Here is a 20,916-nt window from a genome sequence, read left to right as displayed (position 1 = left end):
ACAGCGCTACCCCCACTGATGGTAAATACCTTCCAGTGTAGTCTTGGGTGGTATATTCAAGACCATCCGTAATTTGAGTTGATTTATATAAAGTAATGAACATAAACATACAGAAAAAAATGGACAGGTTAAAAGTGATTAGGCTCCAGATCCCAAATGACCCTTAACCATTTGACGCACGTATTTTTTTCAAATCCTTACTTATTTAAGTCATTGGCTGCCATTGACGACGCCAGACGTCCAATCAATTTCGACTGGGAGGGGCTAATGAACAAATATCCTCATTCGATCGCTTCCAAAAATGGATTAGAAGTCTAGTGCCCTCAATAAGAGTTTTCAATATCAATGTTCCTCTTTTACTAACTACCACAACACATATTCTGTGACCTGGGCTGATAGCAGCTAATGATAACTTTTTATGAACTATTTTTTTGTTTTATTTTTTAACTGGGTGAGTTCTGATGCAATTTTTACATATACACCTATGACATTTAGTAAGTGCCTAAGCTAAACTTATTAAATTAGATAAGAGATAGAAACAATGGCATTCTCATAACTTATTGGCATTGAATGGACATTCCTTCTGTTCAAATGAAGTGGTTAACGTGTCGGCCTCACAGTTCTGGGGAGGCCGGTTCTCACTGTGTAAAGTTTGCGTGTTCTCCCAGGGCTTGCGTGGGTTTTCTCAGGGTACTGCGGTTTCCTCCCACGATCCAAAAACATGCACAGTAGGGTGATTGGACACTGTAAATTGCCCCTAGGTATGAGTGTGAATGGTAGGGTGGTTAAACACTTTACTTTGACTCTAGGAAAGAGTGTGATGAATAAGAATAAGAATAATAATCACATATTTATGAGTAAAATTATTTGTAACTGAAAATAAATAAGAAACACTGTATTATGGGATGTTTAAACCAAAAGACATGCAGCTCATTAGCCTGTCAAAATTACATGTGAGCTGCACTGGACTATACGCTGCAAGTTTCAAAGTTGAGGGAAAATGTAGTGGTATATACTCCAAAAATATTTTTTTTAAAGGTAAAATATATGTGCTATTAAAATCATATTTGATATATCATAAAAAGCATCTAACATTGAGGGGTTTAATATTTTTTAATTCATGTTACTGTTTCCCATATTTCCAGGAACTCACATATTATAGTAGTATATCAGTTTTATGCATGCAGAACTTTCCTTGGATTATCATTAAGTGAGCATTTTGAAGGAAAAGATGCAAATACATATGCAAGTAGTGCATTGTCCAACCATTGTTGTTATCTGGTTTAAACATAAACCTCTTCTGAACTATTCAAGGAAACATTCTCTGCCCTGACTGTCCTACTTCAGTGTTCTACTTGAACTCTGTTTGCACTGTCAACTCAAGTTTAATGTTGGCGTGTTTTGCTGAAGAATTCTCGAGCATGACTAACTACTTTCGTACATAAACAATCTTGTGTTGTGGAGGAAACAGCCTTAACCTCAATATAAAAGCTTATAATTTATTTTTTATTTAAACTGCCTGTCAAAAAATGTAAATAAAGTGAGTTCATTGACCTGAAGCAGCAGCAGTTTAGGATTAAGTCCAGATGCAGATAGCCAATAAAAGTAATAGCGTCTATGCGAGGTTATTACAGTTCATATCACACTAGTATAAATTAGCATTTCCTGGTTAAGGTCGTTCTAGCACATAGTCCTACTTTGCGGTTGTTTTATCAAAAGGATTAGCTTACAGTAAAACATCAAGTGAGGTTCATGGCAACATTAAAAATTGTGATAATAAATACATTTGTAAAATTATGGATACCAAAAAATTAGTTGCATCTGTTATGTTGTAAATAGATGCTAACACCAAATTATTTTTTATGAATGACTCTAGCCCTAAATTATTTTTTATTGTACTAATGACGTTTAGAGCTGGAAAAGTCTGGGTGTGTTTGGGCTGAATCAAAGATTCCCCAAAAATATAGCAAAATCACTTTGCTTAACAAATTGATAAAAACATCCAGAAATTATGCACTTACACATAAATGCTTTATTATTCATTGTGGATTATTTTATGTTTTTCCAGATTATATTTTTATTGCCGCTGATTTATTAAATGTATGTTCCTTATTATTTTAATGTATTACTTTTATTGATTTTTTCTCTTATTTGCTCTACTATTTCTAGAATAATGTATGGAATAATTTTTCATTGTTTTAATTTGCATCCAGCAAATTTTAGGTTTATCTATGGCTTGTGTAATCCTTGCCATTTGTTATATTTTTTTTGTCTCTAGATACCCCTATAAAATCGGCGTACAACTAACTGTAGTCCTCAGTAGTTCTAACCGAGAGCCTTTTTAGGGATACAAATTAGTCAATATACATACAGAAACATTAAGGAGCAATAATAACATAAATGAGGTGCAATTCCTTAAACTTCTAGATTTCCATATTTTCAAACCAAAAATCCTCAGAATAATAAATTAATGAGTGGTGCTTTAAAAAAAACCACACACACACACACACACACACACACACACACACACACACACACACACACACACACACACACACACACACACACACACACACACACACATAGATTGATAGAGGCATTTTTTTCACTCATTTTGTGTAAGTAACTTGAAGAAAGAAAAAGGGGGGCAAAAGACATAACCTGAAATGATCCAGGCCAGATATCAACAACAAATTGACACCTTCAAAACAAAGTGCATTGCATCGACATTAATCAAAACAGGATTTATTTTACAAAATTACTACCACAAATGTTCATAGTAAATTATGATAACTTATTTTCATTTAATTATTTTTTTAAAGAATTGAATATGTAACATAACTCACCGACAACAAAATTTACTACGAAATGACAAAACATTCTAATCGACTTCCGTTGTTCAGTGGGCGGATATGACTCACATGCGCCAATTGTGATTGGAGGATAAGCGATACAGTGTTACTGGGCGCTCGTGCCTGACAAGACAGACATGTTATTTAAAGATGACGCTTTAAAGCACGCAACGGTGCAGTCTCGCCATGCACAGTTTGCTCCAACTCTCTTCGGTTCTTCGAGAGAATTCTCCATGTGCCGCTGGTGAGTTGTTTGACAGTGCAGTGAAGCCGCAGCGTGTCGTTAACAGCTGTCTGCATTTGTAACGCGTCCAGCCATTTCTCCAACCTGATTGGCTGAGATCTGACATTGCCATTTAATCCGTTCATAGGCTCGTGGAAGTATGCAAACTCCTGTTTATTACAGTCTACACCGTGCAGAACGTCTGAGACAAAAATAGTATTGAGTGCTTACATGTATTGCAATGGCTATTTCCGTAGGACTGAACTGTATAAACTCGCGAAATGTGTATTTTTATTTAATTTATTTTAATTTTATTATTTCTGAATTTCATAGGCATTTTTATTGTGATGTTTACTCTGAAAATCACATGACCTTCATTGTGTTAATGTCGTCTTTTTTTTCTTCCCCCTGTTATTTCCCTTGACCTGCAAAGAAATGTCACTGAACCCAATTAAGTCTTTCAAACTGGAGCTGGATGGTGAGGGAGATGCTGCCTTCACTGCAGGAGAGGTTGTGTCAGGCCAAGTGTTGTTGGAGCTCAGGAGGGACACCAAAGTGGACTCCATGAAGGTGCAAGGACGGGGTGTCGCTACGGCACACTGGTTGGAGAACCGTGGCATGAACTCTGTCTATAACGACTACACCTCCCGGTTCACTTACTTCAGGAAAAGGCAACATCTGATCCGAGGTTAGTAGTTGAAGCAGACCACAAAAATAAAAATAAAAATCGGGGCAAAAGATTTAAAAAAAATGAATGTACTGAAGACCTGGCATCCATATATACTTTAAAAAACATTAAAAATTAATAAATGCTTTCATATTTTAGGTTTCAGAGCATATTATAGTTAACAACGTATCGTATTTATTTTCATGGATGGTGATAATGAGCAGAACAGTGTCTCCAGAGGAAAATTTACTCCCAGGCAAAGTATAAAGTTACATTATTCACATACTAAGAGGGAAAAAAAGATTTACATGTAGTGTATTTACTGCACAAGGCGCACCTTCAATGAATGGCCTATTTTAAAAATTGTTTCATATTTAAGCCGCATCAGAAGATGCAGTAGTAGTGGTGGTGGTGGTAGTATAGTAGTAGTAGTAGTAGTAGTAGTAGGGGATTGTCTTATACATCCACTAAATGAAGCTGTAGTAGTAATAGTAGTGGTTAGGAGTTATGTTATACATCAACTAGATAGAGCTGTGCTAAAGGGAATTTCGTACAATGATTAACCAATATTGATTCATTTATAATTGTGTATCAGATTATAAGGCGCTCTGCCGGATTTTGAGGAAATTGAAGTCTTAGTTGCGCCTTATAGTGCGGAAAATACGGTATGTTAAAAAAACCACCCATTGTCGGATGTAGACGTTCAATCAGTTTTGACTGCGAGAGCTGGTTGTCAAATTGGTCTTAGAGAATCTGAAAAATAATTATACTCACTTGGAAAAGCTTTTTGGTCAAGTTATTACTACTACATTACTTCTATTAGGCATAGTGCAAAGATTTATGTAACCGATTGTTGATGACATTTTTTTACTCTAATTTAAGATTTAACCTTAACGGTTAACCTACTTGGATAAACTCGCCTGTTTTGCAATGTGTCATTCTCAACCGCAATGTTTCGCATTAAAAAGTTACACGTGCTGTGGGAAGTGACCCAGTTTCACTTAATTGATCCAAATATTACGTCTTTACAACAAATAATATGTACTAAGGACGTATGTTTAATGATGGGGTGACCAAGTCAATACTCTTCCACTAATATGTTAATTTACTTAAGTTTCATATACCGAATAAATAAAAAATCGATGCTGGTTATTTTTTTTATAAAATGCTTTGAACTTATCAGTTTGGTTTTAATCAACAGTCTGATCAGAATAGGAATGTTTTTGCCGTACACAAACATAGATAAATGATTAATCTTTTTTTCTTTTATCAGCAACTTAGATTGATCTGTTAAACTTCCCATGTGAATGCAAAAGTTTAATGATCTTTCTAGTTAAGATTTACTATTTGCATAAAAATGACCTAGATACTATAAAACATGGCCTAGTTACTTGGGACAATATTATCAAGAGACCCAGTTTCTGTTTGTACCTTTTCTTTATTTGTGAACATTCAAAGTTGGGACAAAGGGCACTTTTTTGTCTTTTACTGATGTAAGTATTTTTAGTTTAATGTTTACAAGCTGGTCGAAACAGGGCACGAGGATAGAGTGTGACAAGGAAGGAACACAGTTTGAAAAATATAGGATGCGTTACCATGGCGACAATTAAAAATAAACTCGACATCCTCTACTTAACCATTCCAGAACAATATGAAATTTGATGGAATTTGGTCATTTACTTTACATTTTTCTGTTTACTGTCCATGTGGATTTAATGACGTGGCTAGGGTACAGTCAAAAAGTTATACTGTACTCAAAATACTTAGTTTTGTTTTTGTGGTACTTTTGCATCTTTTACAGTTGCGTTTCTACGGCTTACTCTTGTCTTGAACTCGTGATTTTTTTTTGTTGGGACCAGGTTAAGTGTAGTACAGATCTGCTATCCCTCATTTTGAAAAATACGATAATCAAGAGGACATGATTGATGTAGTTTTTGCAAGAATTTAGTTGGGGAAAAAATGCATGCATGATGTGGTCTGAAAGGAGTTGCAGACAATTTTTGTCTTAAATGTTTATAAAATGTTGAAGAAAAGAGAATCTTTACACATTATACATTTTAATTGAGACATTTGGTTCTGGTCTTATCCCAATTTTGGTCTTGTTTAAATCTCGATTCCCGATATTCTTGGTTTTATTAAGTTCTGTTTTTTTTGGGCAAATCTTATTCTTAGTTGTGTAGATATAAACACAACTCAAGCAGTTAACCTCTGTGACTTGAGATTAATGATTAAAATCTTTGAACTTAGCTCTCTAGGTCACAACAAGTGTTGATCAGGTTGTCACAGGTTGCTTCTCATGCCTTTAATGCAAAGGCTGTCATTGACGGTGATAGACGTCCAATCCGTTTCAAATTGGACCGATTGCACTAAATTAAGTAAACAGGCATGGTACGAGTTTAAATAACCTATACAAGTGAACAACTAAGTACAAATTAGACTTTAATGAACTTGAAATGCAGGATGCTTTTCTTTAATTGAGAGGATATAAACACCACACAAAAAATTTAATCCCTAAAATTAAAAACAGGTTTGCTAACCATTTATCCACCATGATGCAGTCATTCTCCCTAACCCCAATTATTTATAAATAAATAAAACACAGCAACACTGACACTGGTGCTGTTCATTGCTAGTTTGGTTGGTACAATCCACAAATAGATATACTGAAGAGGAAAGGTCAGTTGTTCAGAAGGGAACAGTGTCAGGCTTCCTCAACTGTTCCCGCATTCAAACCCCCCCAGCCAAGTCGGGGTCTACAGTTGTGAATTCCCTTCAACTCAACGCCAGGTGGCACTAGAGAGTTAGCTCCCTGCCCCAGTGAACAGCGGCGTAAACAACTTTGTTTGCCAAGATCCAGACTTCACTTTTGAATTGATTTAGACTGAATCGAAGTGCGAGTGATTCATTCTCTGATTGCAAGGTTTTTTTCTTCTTGAAATTTATCCTGCTTTCCTGTGGTCTGCCTTAAAGGACGTCTTATTCAAAGCCCTGGATAGACCTTTTCCAGGCACCCTTATTGTGAACTAGACTTTAGCTTTAATTATTTCTGGAAATATCGGATCCAAGAGTAAATGTGCCTGTGGTTTAAAAGAAATGTGGTAGCAGTTGTTTTCCAAGGAGACATGCTTTTGTGCATACTTTTGTCGTCCAAGTGTGCGGTTGCTTGGCAGTGTGCCCAAAATTGACGGATGAAGCGGCGTAAACAGCGTTAGTATAGATTTTTTTCCTCTTCTGGGGGTTGGTTTAGGGAACATACTTCCTATAATATACGCCTATTTTCTTCGAAAAACCTGGAACAACCAGTGATGATAGTCAAGGCGGTGTTTTCTTCGATGCTACTTCCACACCCTGTCTGGCAGTCTGTTATGTTTTTAATGCTGCCTTCGCAGTCTACTCGGAAATTTGTGTGTTAGGACACTAGCTCCAAACTCTCACAATTACATCGTGAAGAAGTTTCAAGAAGTTGGAAATAAGGATGACGAGTTCATTGGAAGACTTATCAGTCGTCTGTGTAGTTGGTTTCAGTTATGTTACGCCCGACAACACTGCTGTAATCACATGGTTTTTCGGTTTCGGGGCTTTGTCCGGGCACGTTTTTAAGGAGTTTTTGTTTATGGAGCTCAGCGCAGGCAAATAAGTTGATCATTATTATTTTTTTGCAAGAGAGTAATCAAGCAATGGTAAAAGAAAATGTTCTTAGATTTTTCCAAGACATTGAAGTTTGAAAAATAAATAGAGCGACTGTTGGAAAACAAGTTGTGAAAAGTCTTTGCGAAGAAGCAGTACGTAAAGGTATCATCGCCCAGCCTTCAAGCCCTCCTGAGGCTTACATAATCAATCTCGAAGAGCGCCCCGCCCACTTTCTCCTCCTCCAAATAGGCCTCGGACCGAAACTGCAAAACAGTCTCGACTGTTACCCAGCAAGCGCAAGACCTCTTGCACATCTACTCGATCCCATTCGCGACCCCAAAACCAACCACCTTCTCATCGCCGGAAAACATGATTTTCGACAAGTTGAAAAAGTTGGACATCGTCTTCGACGCCCCGGAGGTGGACTGTCCTCCCGTGTACAGCAGCGGGGACGTGGTGTCCGGACGTGTGGTGCTGGATCTCACCGGGGAGACCCGCGTGGACTCCCTGAAGCTCCACGCCGAAGGTTTTGCCAAAGTTCACTGGACCGAATCTCGCTCGGCCGGCTCCAGCACCGCTTATACGCAGAATTATAGCGACGAGGTGGAGTACTTGAACCGGAGAGAGGTGCTGCTGCAGGCAGGTTAGTCCTAAATCCTGCATCCCCTCATCTGCATCAAAATAGGGGGATGGAGACCACTTGTTTAGGAGTAGTGACTTATAGCGTTTGTTGTTGTTGTTGTTTTCCCCCTCCGATATTGCGTTTAAACTGCAAGTGTGCTTTAATTCAATTGCAAGGCATTGAGAATGATGGATGGAACTTTAATTCATTTAACCTAGGAGGAATGACGGCTCTAGACGTCCAATCCCTCTTGACTGCTTCTACTAGTTGTCACACTAAAGGGATTGGACGTCTACTGCCGTCAATGGTTGGCAAAAGTTCGAATGCTTTTATTGTTTGTGTCCCCTTTAATCAAAACTGCTGATTCAGATGTGTTTTCTTTGTTTCAAAATGACTTTATCAGTGAAGTTAATTTTTGCTTGAATGATATGAATACAACTGTCAGGGAATAGTCCAGATTTCACACTTTTAAACTGATCTTGAGTTGTTTTTGTCTGCTCTGTTATTCATTGGGCACACGATTAGGGAAAACGTAAACAGGAAATTCCCTGCCAAGGCTTCATTTTTGTTGTTGTGGGGCGCTCAGCTTTTTTTGCTCTGTTTTTTATTATTTTTTTTTAATCTGCTCGAATTGAGATGCAAAGAAACATCTTAAATTGATTCTTTGAATAGATTAGAATAGAACTTTATTTCATCCCGTAATCGGGAAATTTCTTGGTTGCATTAGCAAGACAGACACAAGACACAAAGGACATTGTAGACCTAGTTAAGAAATGGAGGGGTAAAAGTACATTTCTGAATGCGCACGTGCCTGTTTTGAACCACCAATACAATTTGACAGTGAAATCAATTGGGAGCTTCGAGTAACAAAGGGACGAAAACACATGGCGTGTTTTAAACAAAAACACGTGTTCGTGGGTCGTCGCTGACAGCGAGTGGGGAAAAAAAACAGCGGTTGAGAAGTGCTCGAGGAAAACATGTTCCCTGTCAGCACAAGGGCGCCGGAGCTGCCAACTAAGACAAAGCAGGCCAATGTGATTGTGGAGAATCAGACTTGTATTTCAAGTCTTATAAGATTTCTTTAACTATCTTGCCCTCAAATTTTGATGGTTTAGGAATTAGTAAATGCTAAACCAGAGAATCAAGTTAAAGGAGTATTGACTTTTTTTAATGGTTTGTATTCTTTTAAGTCCACACGTTTCGGGCGAAAACCATTTATGTAATTAAACAGAATTTACATAAAAGATGAAGTGTAAATTTGATGGGTTTTTTTATGTGTCTTTCTCAGATAATGGGGAAGTGACCATCCTTCCTGCAGGCAGACATGAATTCCCTTTCAGTTTCCAGCTGCCAGAGGAGACACTGGTCACCTCCTTTGAGGGGAAACATGGCAGTATTCGTTACTGGGTCAAAGTGAAGCTGCACAGACCCTGGGCCACCGTCCGGAAAATCAAAAAGGAGTTTACCGTCATCGAGCCCATTGACATTAACACACCAGCATTACTTGTGAGCCTCCTCATTGTTATTTCCCCTCTGCTTTTATCATTTTTGAAGGACAATTGCTCATTTTTTTTGGATGGTGTTTACTACTTTCAGGCACCACAAGCTGGAACCAAGGACAAGATGGCGCGGACTTGGTACCGGAACTTTGGACAAGTTTCCGTTACGGCAAAGATTGACCGCAAAGGTTATACACCAGGTAAGATCATATCAACTTTATCACTATATTAACTTAAGTTGGGCTCAAAGTAAAAACATTACATGCATGGTCCCAGTTAACTGGCTGCGATGAGGTTTGGGTATCGAAACACAGTGTCAGTTTGGTCATGAAAATGGCAACTACACTGAAAAACATTGTGTTGCCCGGGTTAAAAAAAAGTCTTTACAAGAATAACGTCAATGGCACCGTTCACAAGCTGGAGTCAGGCAGCATAAAAAGATATATTATACATCTATAAATGGTATATCTCGCTACATCCTAACTTTGGTAACAACAATACTCCACCAAAGAAAACACCTGTTGGTCATTCTTGTCAGTTCAATTACCATTGAGATGACTCCAAAGAAGTGTAAAACAATAAACATAAAAACAGCTTACATCATGCTGTGTTGAAATAAAGTACACAAAAAGCTGCGACTATTGGTCTGCCATGTGGTTTAACAATAGACGCTTGGTACGAGACAGTAAACAGGAAGTGCGTCACATAGCTAGCTTGTCTTTCACAATTTCACTTAACTTAACTCTTACAAATGAAATATCTCTGAACAGAAACACAAAGGAAATCTTAAATTTCTCTTCAAGATTCAGAACAATAGTCCAGGCACCCGTACCTGTGACATATAAAATATTTTCACCCTCCCCCACATTGAAACTTAATATACAACACGTGCAATTCTAATTCTGCCCAGTGCTGTTCTAGCTCTCTTGCTAAGAAGAAATAAGCCAGCTCCTGAAAAAAAGAGAAGTGACACCCAATATGCAGCATATTCTCTGCTGTATGGGAACCATTATTACTACCTTTTCTCTCTTATCATTTTGAAATAAACTTAGGGTTACCTGTCTGTACCGTTTAAAAACATGAGAAAATAAAATCCCCGTTCTAAAAATAGCTCGAAAGCTATAATCAGGATTTTTGAAACTTTTTTTTAACTTGACGCAACTAACAATGAACATTCTCTTTCCTTACAACAGGGGAAGTCATACCCGTTTTTGCAGAGTTTGACAATTCGACATCACGGTCCATCGTGCCCAAAGCTTACATCACTCAGACTCAGACGTTCATCGCCCGCGGCACCATGAAGCAGAAGCGCTCAGTGGTGGCCACGCTGGGCGGCGACGTGGTGGGCGCCAGGTGCAGGGAGACTTGGCACGGTCGCGCTATCAAGATCCCGCCTGTGGGTCCGTCCATCCTCCAATGCCGCATCATCAAAGTGGAATACATGTTAAAGGTGAGCTAAGTCACCCGATCTGCCTTTTTGGTCTGTTTTGGAGCTGCCTCCCGTACAGAACTCACCGGTATTTCTCCCCCGTCTTCGATCAACAGGTGTGCGTTGATGTTCCTGGAAACTCCAAGCTATTTCTTGAGCTGCCTTTAGTCATCGGCACAATTCCACTCCATCCGTTTGGAAGCAGGACTTCGAGTGTTAGCAGCCAGTACAGCGTCAATTTGGATTGGCTGCGTATGGCCATCCCGGAGCAGTCTGAGCGTAAGTTTTATTCATTGTATGGACTTGAGTAGTCAGACTACAAAGTATGTGTAATATTCACATTGATAGTTTTTTTTTTCATTTTTTTTTTTTACTACTGTTGTCCATCAAGACCCTTTTTGCAAGATATTATGAGTCAATTCATCTTTTTTTTGTTGACATGCTGTATTTGCCGGACTATAATTCACACCTGAGTCATGTGGTACCAGCCAAAAAATGCCCAATTAAGAGAAAAAAAGTTGTATTTTATAGGAATTTTATTTAATCAGAGACAAAGAACACAAATTATACATTATAATAATAATAAAACAGCAAAAGGTAAAATAGGCGTTTGTCAACGTAACTTATTGACAATTTTTCAGATCACTATAAAACAATGTAAAAAAAAAAAACACTTTTTTTTTAACAAATTCTTGCTCTCACTATGACTCAGGACCAATCCTATAGCCTTCTCGCAGCTTTTAACAAAAAAGGCTATATAAGTCACAGGACCAGACAAACTATTCAAAAAGTGGCATACAGTCCAGAAAATATAAATGAATAATTTTAGTTCATACAAGATCATTTAAGAGAAGAGAAAGTTGCTCTGATTCATCAAATTATCAATTGATGCCAAGTTGAATCAGCGTTTTGGCATTTAGTAGCCCAACGACCCAATGCCAACACATAAAAGCACACTTTTCTGATGAGACTCATTCATTTGCTAATGAAAAAAAGGCAATAAAAAGCTGTCATGTATTTCAAATGCAGTGCTGAGGCAGCATTTGGACTTGTTCTGCTCAGGGTCAGACCAGTTTACTAAAATTTTAGCCTGTGTGCACACAGCTCCTCCAGAGTACAGCTCTGTCGTAGCGGAAGGGGAGGCCGAGCAGTGCGGGGGCAACAGCGACGGCAATGGCGGCAGCAACGCGGCGGCCCCTCAGCCGGCAGAAGACCTGAGCGGAATCCTCGAGCGGCCCCTCATGGCTTTTGTGCAGGAGTTCCGTTTCCGACCTCCGCCTGTGTACAGCGAGGTGAGACCGCCAACAACATGCGCCTTCATTCAATGTTGGCTTACTTTAACTGGATCGACTACACATGAGATTTTTTTTAAACGATAGAAAAAAAGATGTTGACTTTTCTACACATTTGGTTTCCGCTGCCAGTGGATTGTTGGGTTCACATCATACTTACAATGGAGAATTTAAATTTTTCATTTAATCCACTTTGCATGGTATACAGAAAGTTTTCTTTAATGCCATTGCTTATTTTCAACCCATTAAAACAATGTTTTTCCTTTTAATGTGGAACTTGGCTTTACATGGATTCTCTTTATTTCTACAGGTCGATCCCAACCCTCAGCCTTTCAACATGAGGCCTCGCTGCATGACGTGCTGAACTGCAAGAGCTTGCCGGAGTGTTGAGCGATTTAGATTAATCCCATGAATCAGGAGATCTATCTGATTCTTCCTCTTTGAAAAGTGGCGACCGGTGGTACCTGTGTCACTGAGAGACTGCGGTGAACGCCACAAGGGAAAGTTGGCGGCGCCGCCACCACCGGGGGTTTGGACAGAGGAGCAACCCCCTGCTTTGTTTCCAGTCTTTACGTGGACTCTTCGCGGTTCTGCTAAGATGGAAGCAGTGGCTATGCATCAGTGATTTTTATCTGTATTTTTTTAAAATCCTGGTGAGCTGAGCTACAAACACTTCCTAATCAACAATTCCCTCGCCTGCATTGAGATTTTAAGGAATTTGGGACACGTTGAGGGGATGCGATCAAGTGCCTTGTTGTAATTTGACATGTTTACAATCACGTTGTCATCTTTGGATGGTGTAAAGAGAAGTGCAATTATTGTTCAGTCTCTCCGTCCATTTTAACGGGCTATACAATTAAAGCCCATATTCATGGTTAACCAAGCACATACTGTAACTGAAAGTGTACTGATGGTCGGAGAAAGACGTGTTTCATGCATGCAGTAAGAAATCTGTAAAAGGGAAAAGTACATATGCCTTAAACATCCGTTGTTAAAGAGGAAGTTGTTAGGAAAGAAAAAAAAACTGAACAAAAACAGTCGTGTTGCGCAACATGGAAAAACCAGATAGTGAATGTTGAGTTTTGTTAGCAGAAAGAAAGAATTTTGTTTTTAAAAGTGCGCAAAGATAAGCTGATAAGCTCCCCTAGCTGCTAATAAAAAGGAGGCGACGTAGACCTCTGAACGGTGTGGTTGGTAGCTTTTGATGGGAGCCAGATGCCTCGTTGCTCTGAACCGCTTCGGGAAGATACACCAGAACATGGCTTAAAACGAGCTTTAAGCCGGAGTTGCCTCTGGAGTGTACGGACAGGGAACATTCCAAAAGTGACTCTGGGATTATGAATTTTCCCTCATTTTCCAAAAATACACAAGGGTAATGAGCAGGAAAGAAGTCTTCAGGGTCAGCTATATCATGCCATTGTCATGCTTGGAACATGCAATGAATGTACTTGTGTACAAGCTTTGTTGAATCACAATTTTACCAAAGGTTTGACTTATTTTTGTTTTCAAATAAACAATTCCGAATTAACTTGTGTGCCTCTTATGTTCCATGAGAGTGAAGTGGGACACGGTGTTCAGAAGAGAAATGACTCCAACTCTATTCTTGCCAGAGGCACTGGGAGCAGCCACACCCAGTGGATCAACAATTACAGGCCCGAGTGGTGGCACTCACAATTCTTTTTGTGCACCGAGAGAAGCCCGATACCTACGTGCAGATGTCCGAGGGTGCCAAGCCTCATGTCACATTGAATGAAATGTGGATTTCATTTCCTCTTGGACTGTTTGTTCTACCTCAACGCTGATCCCGATTATTTTTACGGTGTTTAAACAACGTATACACAGCTCACTGATTTCTAAACGGTGTTACGTAAAGCAATAAACGTGGCTCAGGACCAAGTTACAGAAACTAAAAGTGGTGGGAAGTAACACAATATCAACCCTCTGTTTATTAGGCAGATTTTTCTGATGTCTGTAATCTTTATGGTGGCTTTTTACTTTTGAAAATGTATTTTACTTGAGAAGGTTTCTTACCTTTTTCAACCTTTGCTAAAGACAGCATAAGATCTCTCTGTTCATTCTCTTATTAAATTTGGCCGGAAATTATTTGTCTAGTTAAAAACACGCACATAATGAGTATCTGCTTCCAACTGGTGGAGGAGTGGTTTGCGAGTCGGCCTCACAGTTCTGGGGTTCGATCCCAGGCCGGTCCTCACTGTGTTGAGTTTGCATAACATATAGTACTTTATATTATAACTGTATATTATAAAGTGGATTATAAAAATGATGTATAACAGCACGTTCTGGTCCATGTGCTTTATACACTGATTTAACAGCTATTCAAAAATTGACACTTAAGATCTCTCACCAATTATAGTCGATCAAGTGACTATTAATGGTCATTTAAAAACGCCAAATAATAGCAATTTGTATTCTATTACTTTTTAAAACAATAAGTAATCATTATATCTTTCTCTATTTTCTCATTATAATGAATACTACATTTGAAAATGAACAAAATGTTAAAAGTTGAATTGGTGAAATTTAAAGCAATAATAACAGGTCATTGCCCAAAGTATAGTTTTTTTTTTTCATGGGATTTAATTTATTGCATGCTAATAAAAATATAGATTTCAAATTCATTTAAACTGTGTAGACCAGCCATCTTTCATTCCCATATTTCCCATGGTGCCAAAAGTCCAATCCATTTTGACTGGGAAGTGCGGACCAAATGTCAAAGGAGGCAATGAGATAAATTAGTGCCCTGTAAGGCTATAATAATAATACTAATGAGAATCAAATTCATGCATGAAAAAGCAGACCACACAAGCCCTCCCACACATTTTTTAAAAAAAATTTTTAAAATAAATATATATAAAAAGGAGGACTTTCTCCCCACCTGTGAGTTTTTGGGGGCCGAGTTTACAGGGAATTAACTCCAGCAGTGATGCGCAAGATGAAATGTCAGCTAAAAAAAACCCAAGTGTTTATCTGTCTGTTCTGCACGAAAACGTGGTTTTGTGTCCTTCCGCCTTACTACACATTTTGTTAGTATATGGTATACTGTATATTGTATAGTATATTGTGTCACCCTCACTTTCAGAACACCACTGAGTAGGAAATGAACCCACACTGCCTCCACTGAATCAGGTAAAAGTATCAACTCACACCAACTCAGTCATCACCAGTAAAAAGTTTTTTTTATATTTACAGTAATTTTATTTTTACGGTAGTGACTTTTGCCTTCAAAACATGTAAACTGCATACACGAAGGTCGAAACACAATGGGGATCGAATCCTCGATCTCAGAAGTGCTAACCAATCTTGAATAACACAATCAAGCCAAACAAACATTTAGTCAGTGATAGCATACAGGAAATCTATGCATTGCACTTTTTAAACATGGTGCGACCCAGACATTCCTCAACCCCACTCATTGTCCAATGGGTAATGCACTTTAGGTAGTCACATGAATAAGATTGGGGCATGAGTATTCTTTGATGGTCATTCTACTACCTACTACTATGACGGACTTCCTTTCCCTCACTGATTACATTTTTGAGGGTCCACGTTTTGCGTCACAGAACAAATTGTAAACAACCTTATTTCTGTCCTGTGCGTGTCTTATTTATATAAGACACAGAGAAATGACTCTAAAGGACGTTGCTAGAGAACATAAGATAACCAACTTTAAATCCAATTAGAATTTTTCAAACTAGTGAAATGTAGATCTTTTGAAGATAAATTACAATGATTGACTAAAATATTTCATTTTGTGTACCGCTTATCCTCACAAGGGGGTAGGGAGTAGGGGGTAGCTAACATAAATGGGAAATCCTGAACTTAAACTCTGGCCTTCCCCTGTTGGATATTTTACAAGAAAACAAATACTCTTTACAGAATTGTATAATGTAGTGTAGTTTATTTTATTTGAGTGTAGTGTAGTGCAATGTGGTATTGTACATTGTGGTACAGTGTAGTACTGGAATGCACTGCAATATAATACAGTACAGTGCATAAAATGCAGTATAATGCATTATAATGCAGTATAGTGCAGTGCAGTAATAGTGCAGTCCAGTGTAGTAGAGTGAAGTATAGTGTACAGTGCATGCAGTGCAGTACACTGCAGTTCAGTGTAGTAGTTAAGTGCAGTACAGTGCAGTACAATGCATGTAGTGCAGTACAGTGCATTACAGTACACGTACACAGTAGTCAATATGTAGTATATGATAGTATATCAATACAGTAGTCAATATGTAGTATATCAATACAGTAGTCAATATGTAGTATATCAATACAGTAGTCAATATGTAGTATATCAATACAGTAGTCAATATGTAGTATATCAATACAGTAGTCCAATGTAGTATATCAATACAGTAGTCCAATGTAGTATTGTGTATGTACAGTGCAGTACAGTGTATTCAAGTGCAGTACTTTGTAGTACAATGCAGTTCAGTGCAGTACAGTGTATTCCAGTGCAGTACTTTGTAATACAATGCAGTTCAGTGCAGTACAGTGTATTCCAGTGCAGTACTTTGTAGTACAATGCAGTTCAGTGCAGTACAGTGTATTCCAGTGCAGTACTTTGTAGTACAATGCAGTTCAGTGCAGTGTATTGTAGCACAATGCAGTCCAGTGCAGTGTAGTCCAGTACAGTGTAGCCCAGTGTAGTACAGTGCAATACAGTGCAGTCCAGTGCAATAAATGCAGTACAGTGCAGTACAGTATGTTGCAGTTGTAGTGTTTATACATCCAGGGAGTTTTCCTTCCATGATCTTAGCTACTACTGTTGACTAAATACATACATGATCTTATTATTTGAGCAGTTTTAAAAATGTTGGCAGTGTAGTGAAAGCACTCAAAGTCTTGTTATTGCTTTCAGTTTGTAACTTTGGCCTAAATTGCTGCACACGAGACAGATCAGTGTTACACAAGGCCATTTCATTCCAAACTTAACCATTGGCCTGCTTTGTTAACATCCTATTGGAGTGATTATGGCACCACTGTTCATAAATGTGAACATGTGTAGTAAGACTATTTTTTGTAAAGAAAATAAAACAAAGTTTGAAAAAAGAAAATGTATGGCAAGCCTTTTATTTGTCAGGAAAATGACCATGTGTCATGTTTTGTTTGTGTGCTGTCTGAGTGTTGTGTGTCCCTCTCGGCTTCCCTTCGTTATGTGACCAGGTGTGTTTGATTGATAATTATTCCTTGGTTGTTGGATTAATCCTTGCATTTGGTCATGTTGTCTCCCTGTCAGTGTGCATACATTGTATCCCCATTAGGTTTGATTCTTTATTGATTTTTACTAAGTCCTAAGTTTGTAAAGTTTTTCAGTTAGTTCTTATTAAAACCCTCAGTTTTGTGCACCAGCACTCCTGTTTTCGTCTACTTCCTGCATCTTTGGGTCTGACTCCGCCGCACACCCGAGGTGCATCTATGACAACATGTATAGTAAGTCTTTTAAAAAAAAAATGTTTTATTTATTTATTTATTTATTTATTTTAACGAAAAAAAGCCTTACCATACATAGTCCCTTTTGTTCTACAAAATAAAAGCCTATGTATTGTAATTTCATTAAAATAATACCATATATAGCAAGGCTAGTAGTTGAGGTAGACCATGTTTAATAAGGCTTTTATTGGTTCACAAAATTACCATGAATAGTAAGGCTTTTTTTGTTTAAAAAAATTACCATATATAGCAAGGCTTTAAAAAATAGCAATTATAGGTGGATTTTTTCTTTTAAAAAAGGAATGCATTTTATAATAAGGCTTTTATTTGTTCGAAAAATGACAATGCATAGTAAGTCTTTTTTTCTTTAAAAAACATGTATGTAAGTCTTTTTTTCTTTAAAAAACATGTATGTAAGACTTTTCTTTAAAAGCAATGACCATGTATAGTCAGGTGTTTTTTCTTTTAAAGAAATTACCATGTATAGTAAGGCTATTTTTTTTGTTTAAAAAAGGGTTGAAAAAAGACAATGTGTGGCAAGCCTTTTATTTGTCAGCAAAATAACCGTGTATAGCAAGTCTTTTTTTTTATGGAAAAGAAAGCCTTACTATACATATTCTTTCTTTCGTTACCAAATAAGTCTATGTATAGTAAGGGATTTTTTCGGAAAAATAAAAAGACCATATATAGCAGGGCTAGTAATCGTTCAACAAAGGTAGACCATGTTTAATAGTGCTTTTATTGGTTCACAAAAAAATAGCATATATAGTAAGGATTTTTCTTTTAAAAACAGAACTCGTGTTATAGTAACGCTTTTATCAGTTAGAAAAAAATGACAATATACAGTAAGCCTTTTTTGTCTTAAAAAAGACCATCTATACTTTGTAAACAAAAAGACCATGTACATTAAGGCTTTTATTTGTTCAAAAATAAGGCATAATTTATGATTTATTATTGATTCATACACAGCAAAACATCTGAAAAATGCAATCTTATTTTTCAAGGACTTCACAGCCAAAATATCCTCTAATTCTGGAATGACCCCAAAAGTCATAAGTGTCTCTCTCAGAATGAACTTGGGTAATAACTATAAAAATGTATATATGTGAGTTCTCTACAGCGTGTATGTGACACAGTAGTTTTACGCACACACGAGTATTTCAGTATATACTGCATTCTTTTAACTCCTATTCAAATGTACTTAATGGGCACGCACTGATGATTTGGGAATTGAGTGAATTCAAACTTAGCCTGGTCATGTAAGATGGGCTTGGCAATGAAGTCATTTTCAATGAATTCATTTATAAAGAGGTATTTTGTTCACCATTCAGTAAATATTCAATTTGACACTGAGTCGTTGGTGTGTCTCTGCCCTGCGTGCGATGAATAGGAGATTCAGAAGTGCCTGCTATGAATTACAGTATTCTTTTGATGAGAAGGCCAAAAGATGATCTGACCAATAAAAGGGCCGTATGCGGACGCCCACATCCCACTGAAAACGGTCCACACGCAGGCGATGTGACGTCAGGAGGTTGTTGACTCCAAAGAGACGTGGGGATCGGCTTGCACTTCCCGTTTTGATTCGAGACTTCATGGAAATCTGTAACTTCAGAGGGCTTAAATAGAACACACCCCTTTTGCCACAGTACTGAACTGCACATAAAGTTCCTCAGGAGAATATGCTGGAAGAGGGGGGTTTGGGGGGACATGCTGGAATGAACAACATCCTAAAAGAAGCTGACTTGCTTATAATCCATCCCGTGTGTTGTTTACAATCAAACAATGCCGTTTTGAGATTGTGCTTTGACACTTTTACAAAAAAAAGATTTTGAACTGATAAGACAAATTCCAGACTTGGAGAGGCATCACTACAAAGACAGGTCGCAGAAATTAGATTTTATAAGAGAGGAAAACCAAAGATGAAAAAGAACTGCTAGGTGCTTACTATTAAATCACCGACTTTTAATGTGGCATTATTTATGACGGATAAGCCAGACAGACAGTTTATTTTAGACCCTGTCTAACAGCACTTGTTCACCCAAGGCAGTAAAAGTGAACCAACTCCTAATGTGCGCAGTAACACGTCCAAATACTGAGCAATAAAGACTTAATGTGTAATTTTATGTTTTCAATCCCTAACTCTATACATGGCGAACAAGTTAGACACAAAGAACCAAAATTTTAAACTGTGAGACAAAGACCCGCACCACGCAGTGACCTGCCAAAACAGACAAACACACACACAAAAACATACTATTAAAACTCTATTAATAAAAAAAAAAGAAGAGCCTTTATTGTCATCATACACAGCTGCGTATAACGAAATTGGTGGTGCTACTCCACAAAGTGCGTTTTCCCAGTAAAAAAAACATAAATAAGTAATATAAAAATATATAAAGTCACGTCCTGGCAAGGTAAATTCTAAAATATTGCATAATCTAAGATATTGCACATTGTTATTGGACACCCCGAAGTTATTGCACAGAAAGGATTCACCATAACATCTACCAAATTATTTTTTAAATATAATGTATTATTTGTTTTTAATGTGCCTAGATAAATTTGAGTGTGTTTTAAGAGAGAATACAAATAAGCGAAGCGTGAAACGAGGAAAAGAGTCACTGTACATACAAAATATGCTAAAAAGCAAAATTTTCATTTTGTCCGGGAGCCACATGTGGCTCGGGAGCCGGGTGTTTGCCACCCCTGCTATATAGAAATACTACAAGTGTTGAATTAGACTTCATTCTCATGGCCTCAGGTCAACCTCATGAATTGTGACTTGTTTTAACCTTTTAAAGAGCACTCATTTAACACATCGGCTGCCACCGACGTCCAATCCATGTTGACGAGGGCACGATGATGAAGCAAGCACAAAGTGGATCAGTTCAAAACCAGTTTGGATCAGACGGTGCGGATGTTTTTCCCATCTGTTATTTGTGTCGAAGGCATACTACAACTGCAACGGTTTCTCCTCCCTTGCGCATGGTGAGGATGTTTTGGACGAGCCAGCTGGCAGCATGTCAATTGTGGAATGAAAAACGTTCTTGCCCTTATGTGACAAACAACAAATCAGCGCCGAGGAATTTATTTTTCTGAGAGACGGCACAAGATTAGCACTTTGTCTTGAGGCAGAGCTTAAAGAAGACAAGAGCCGAGGTTAGGGGATGAGAGGAGTATCTTTCCACTTACTAAATGTATTGCTCAATCATTGTGTTTACCAGAGCAAAAGGGACACGGTGTACTGT

The 20,916-nt window shown here is 37.9% G+C and overlaps 1 protein-coding gene across 2 annotated transcripts; it reads left to right on the top strand.

Moving 5' to 3' along the window:
* The first annotated feature begins 2,931 nt into the window (after positions 1-2,931).
* On the top strand, positions 2,932-13,742 carry arrdc2 (arrestin domain containing 2). Of its 2 annotated transcripts, XM_077607685.1 has the most exons (8): positions 2,932-3,096; positions 3,509-3,763; positions 9,283-9,500; positions 9,591-9,693; positions 10,687-10,943; positions 11,039-11,201; positions 12,027-12,214; positions 12,525-13,742. In XM_077607685.1, the coding sequence occupies exons 1-8, from the start codon at positions 3,039-3,041 to the stop codon at positions 12,576-12,578; spliced, it is 1,296 nt and encodes a 431-aa protein (XP_077463811.1). In that variant the 5' UTR covers positions 2,932-3,038; the 3' UTR covers positions 12,579-13,742. The 2 variants fall into 2 exon arrangements, with proteins under 2 accessions (XP_077463811.1, XP_077463812.1); XM_077607686.1 differs by lacking the exons at positions 2,932-3,096; positions 3,509-3,763 and adding an exon at positions 7,620-8,015.
* Positions 13,743-20,916: the final 7,174 nt, after the last annotated feature.

Source organism: Stigmatopora argus, chromosome 8, assembly GCF_051989625.1.
Source record: "Stigmatopora argus isolate UIUO_Sarg chromosome 8, RoL_Sarg_1.0, whole genome shotgun sequence".
NCBI lineage: Eukaryota > Metazoa > Chordata > Actinopteri > Syngnathiformes > Syngnathidae > Stigmatopora > Stigmatopora argus.
The sequence above is the reverse complement of the archived record's forward strand: the minus strand, read 5'-3'. Positions and strand labels throughout refer to the sequence as shown.